The following is a 2547-nucleotide window of genomic DNA, read 5'->3' as shown; positions in this document are numbered from 1 at the left end:
AAGAAACTTAATCGTACCGTATAAGGAAATCATATTTCAGGAATGAAGTCCTCAGGCTTTTTTTATCTTAAAGCTGCAGTGATGTATCTTTTGCCTCTCTATTGCCACCTCTGTTCAAAACATGGAATTGCAGGTTACTGTACGTACTTTTTTTATACATTTACATTTAGCAGATGCTTTTATCCAAGGCGACTTACAGAGAGTTCAGAGAGCAAGAAAGCGATTTTTTGCCATTGTATATAATTACATCAATCTCTTAAAAGACAATCAACAAAAAATATAAATAGGTAGGAAAATGTGTGACTTGATAAACAGTAAAAAAATGTGTTGGCTACATCACAAATTATTCAAAAGATAGATGTATACAGTACAGTACATGTACTTATCCTTACCTGTGTTGACGTCCCACAAAATCTGACACGACAGATCAAATGATAAATCGTTATTATAAGCTTACTGTTGTGAATCAGTGTAAGGTAAAGAAACACAGATTTTTAACACAGATTCCACTAAAAGTTACAGATTGCACCTTTAAAGTTAACGTGTTCTTTCTTGTGAACACACATTGGTAGTTGTTAGATGATGTGCATTTACTAACACGTTTCTGTCTTACTTGGATGCTTCAGGTCCCTTGAACTTTTCTTCGCCACAAACCAGGGCCCCTGGAGCGGAGAGCACCTAAATAACAAATCCCCGCGGCTGTCCCGCAAGTTCTCCTCCCCCCCGCCCGTATCCATCACGTCCCGCGCCGCTTCCCCCATCCAAACCCGCAAACTGTCCCTCAGTTCTGCCATGGGCTGTAGGAGCGGAGCTTTGGACCTGTCGACGGCCACTTCGTCTGCGGCCGGCAGCCCGACGTCCACCTACAACCCCCTCGTCTCCTCCCCGCCACCCACCTGCACCAAAGCCCCTCTGGACCTCAGCCGGGGCCCCGGCTCACCCGAACTCGCACCCTCGGCTCCCGAAGAGGGCGGGGAGCTGCCGCGTATAGACGCCTTTTGTGGGAAACTGCGCAGGAGCATTCGGCGAGGTGAGATGGAGACCGCTCTCTAGATTGTCAGATCTGTTCTGCTTTCACATCATACTCACCCCCCCTCAGAAGAATATGAATGTATTTACTCATTACGGTACGTGTCGTCATTGTTTGTGTCGTATACGGTGCAGTTAATCGTAAAAACTCCACGAGAGGATTCGCGTCCCTCTGTGTTTAGTCATAATGATCCAAAGCAAAACGGCATTGAGATTGTCTGATGGTCCTGACAGCTGTTCTGGAGTCAGTGTCAATGGACAAGTTCATTCCCGAGACGCCCGTGTCGAGTGAGACTGGAGATCTGTCGCCCTGCCGATCTCCATCCACCCCACGACACCTGCGCTACAGACAGCCTGCAGGTACCATCACAGAAGCCTTGAATATATTCAACACATCGACTTTAATATTCAACAATCCACCTTTAATGTTACTCCAGGTTTCCTGCATCAAAAAAAAAAAAACTGTTTTATGTGATCTGCTCCCGTAAGACTTCTGTATGTACATGTCTATGGCATAGTTCACGCTGTCATTCATCTGCGCTGAAATAAAGTTATTTATTAACGTTTCATTGGAAATAATTTGTTGAGAATACAATCACATGATTTTTCATTTTCAGTGGCTGTGTCAAGCGATTTCTAAAGACAAGAAATGATCCCATCCTCACCGACAGCTTTTTATACAGTACACGACTGTTTTTTCACCTCTGTGTTGTTTGTCGTCTCATTTATCTGCTTGCGTTCGAATAGGTCAGTCTCCCGACAGCTCCCGCTGTTCCGTCTCTCCGGCCTCCGCGTTCGCCATCGCCACGGCCGCGGCTGGACACGGCAGCCCACAAGGTCAGACGACACTGATGCCCTCAAGACGGCTTCACGGCCTTCAGTTATGATAAAGCTGTGAGGTGGAGATCATCTCACACAATTCTCTTGATCTCATTCAGGATTCGGCAACTCGGAGAAAACATACGACAAAGAGTTCCTCATCCGCAGGGCCGCATCCAACCGAGTGCTCAATGTTCTGCGTCACTGGGTTTCCAAACACTCGCAGGTTTGTGTGACTTTCTTCATCTCCAGTCTGTCCTGTTGTTTCGCCTGCTCCCGGCTGATTTGTTAGTCATGACCTTAACACGTCATGCAAAAGGAACAAAATTATAAGAACCGCAAGACCCGTGTCATCGTCTCTTTAACTCTTTCTCCAGCATAGACAAGATTGTGTTCTTCTGCCTATCATTTTCATTGTTATTTCACGGTTATTTTGAAAGAGTATGGTAACTCGAAACACAAGCAGATGTTCTGTCTGTTTTGACCATCGTTTTGAATCCGATCTGAACAAAGTCTTCGACAGAAACACGATTTTCTCAGCCTTTTCAAAATTGTGTTTTTTATGAAACACCTATATACGTCTTGATTAAAAGGTTTTTTTTCTTTTGATGATGTATATTCATATGTTCATAGAAGAAAATATTCAAGCGGCCAATTTTGTGAATATGATCAAAAACGCTTGTTGTAGCTGGTATCGTT

General features: G+C 44.4%; 1 protein-coding gene across 1 annotated transcript; it reads left to right on the top strand.

The window, feature by feature from the left end:
• The first annotated feature begins 79 nt into the window (after window positions 1-79).
• LOC130551156 (ras-specific guanine nucleotide-releasing factor 2-like) lies at window positions 80-2279 on the top strand. Its single transcript, XM_057328704.1, has 5 exons — window positions 80-139; window positions 627-1030; window positions 1264-1389; window positions 1777-1866; window positions 1968-2279. The coding sequence occupies exons 2-5, from the start codon at window positions 793-795 to the stop codon at window positions 2138-2140; spliced, it is 627 nt and encodes a 208-aa protein (XP_057184687.1). The 5' UTR covers window positions 80-139; window positions 627-792; the 3' UTR covers window positions 2141-2279.
• The last annotated feature ends 268 nt before the right edge of the window (window positions 2280-2547 follow it).

Source organism: Triplophysa rosa, unplaced genomic scaffold (genome assembly GCF_024868665.1).
Source record: "Triplophysa rosa unplaced genomic scaffold, Trosa_1v2 scaffold708, whole genome shotgun sequence".
Classification (NCBI taxonomy): domain Eukaryota; kingdom Metazoa; phylum Chordata; class Actinopteri; order Cypriniformes; family Nemacheilidae; genus Triplophysa; species Triplophysa rosa.
This window is presented reverse-complemented; position numbering and strand designations above follow the sequence as displayed.

Coding starts and splice junctions, on each gene's coding strand:
- LOC130551156 (XM_057328704.1), top strand. CDS start 793: ATGGGCTGTAGGAGCGGAGCTTTGGACCTGTCGACGGCCACTTCGTCT. Junction 1,390..1,776: donor GCGCTACAGACAGCCTGCAG/GTACCATCACAG, acceptor GCGTTCGAATAG/GTCAGTCTCCCGACAGCTCC. Junction 1,867..1,967: donor TGGACACGGCAGCCCACAAG/GTCAGACGACAC, acceptor GATCTCATTCAG/GATTCGGCAACTCGGAGAAA.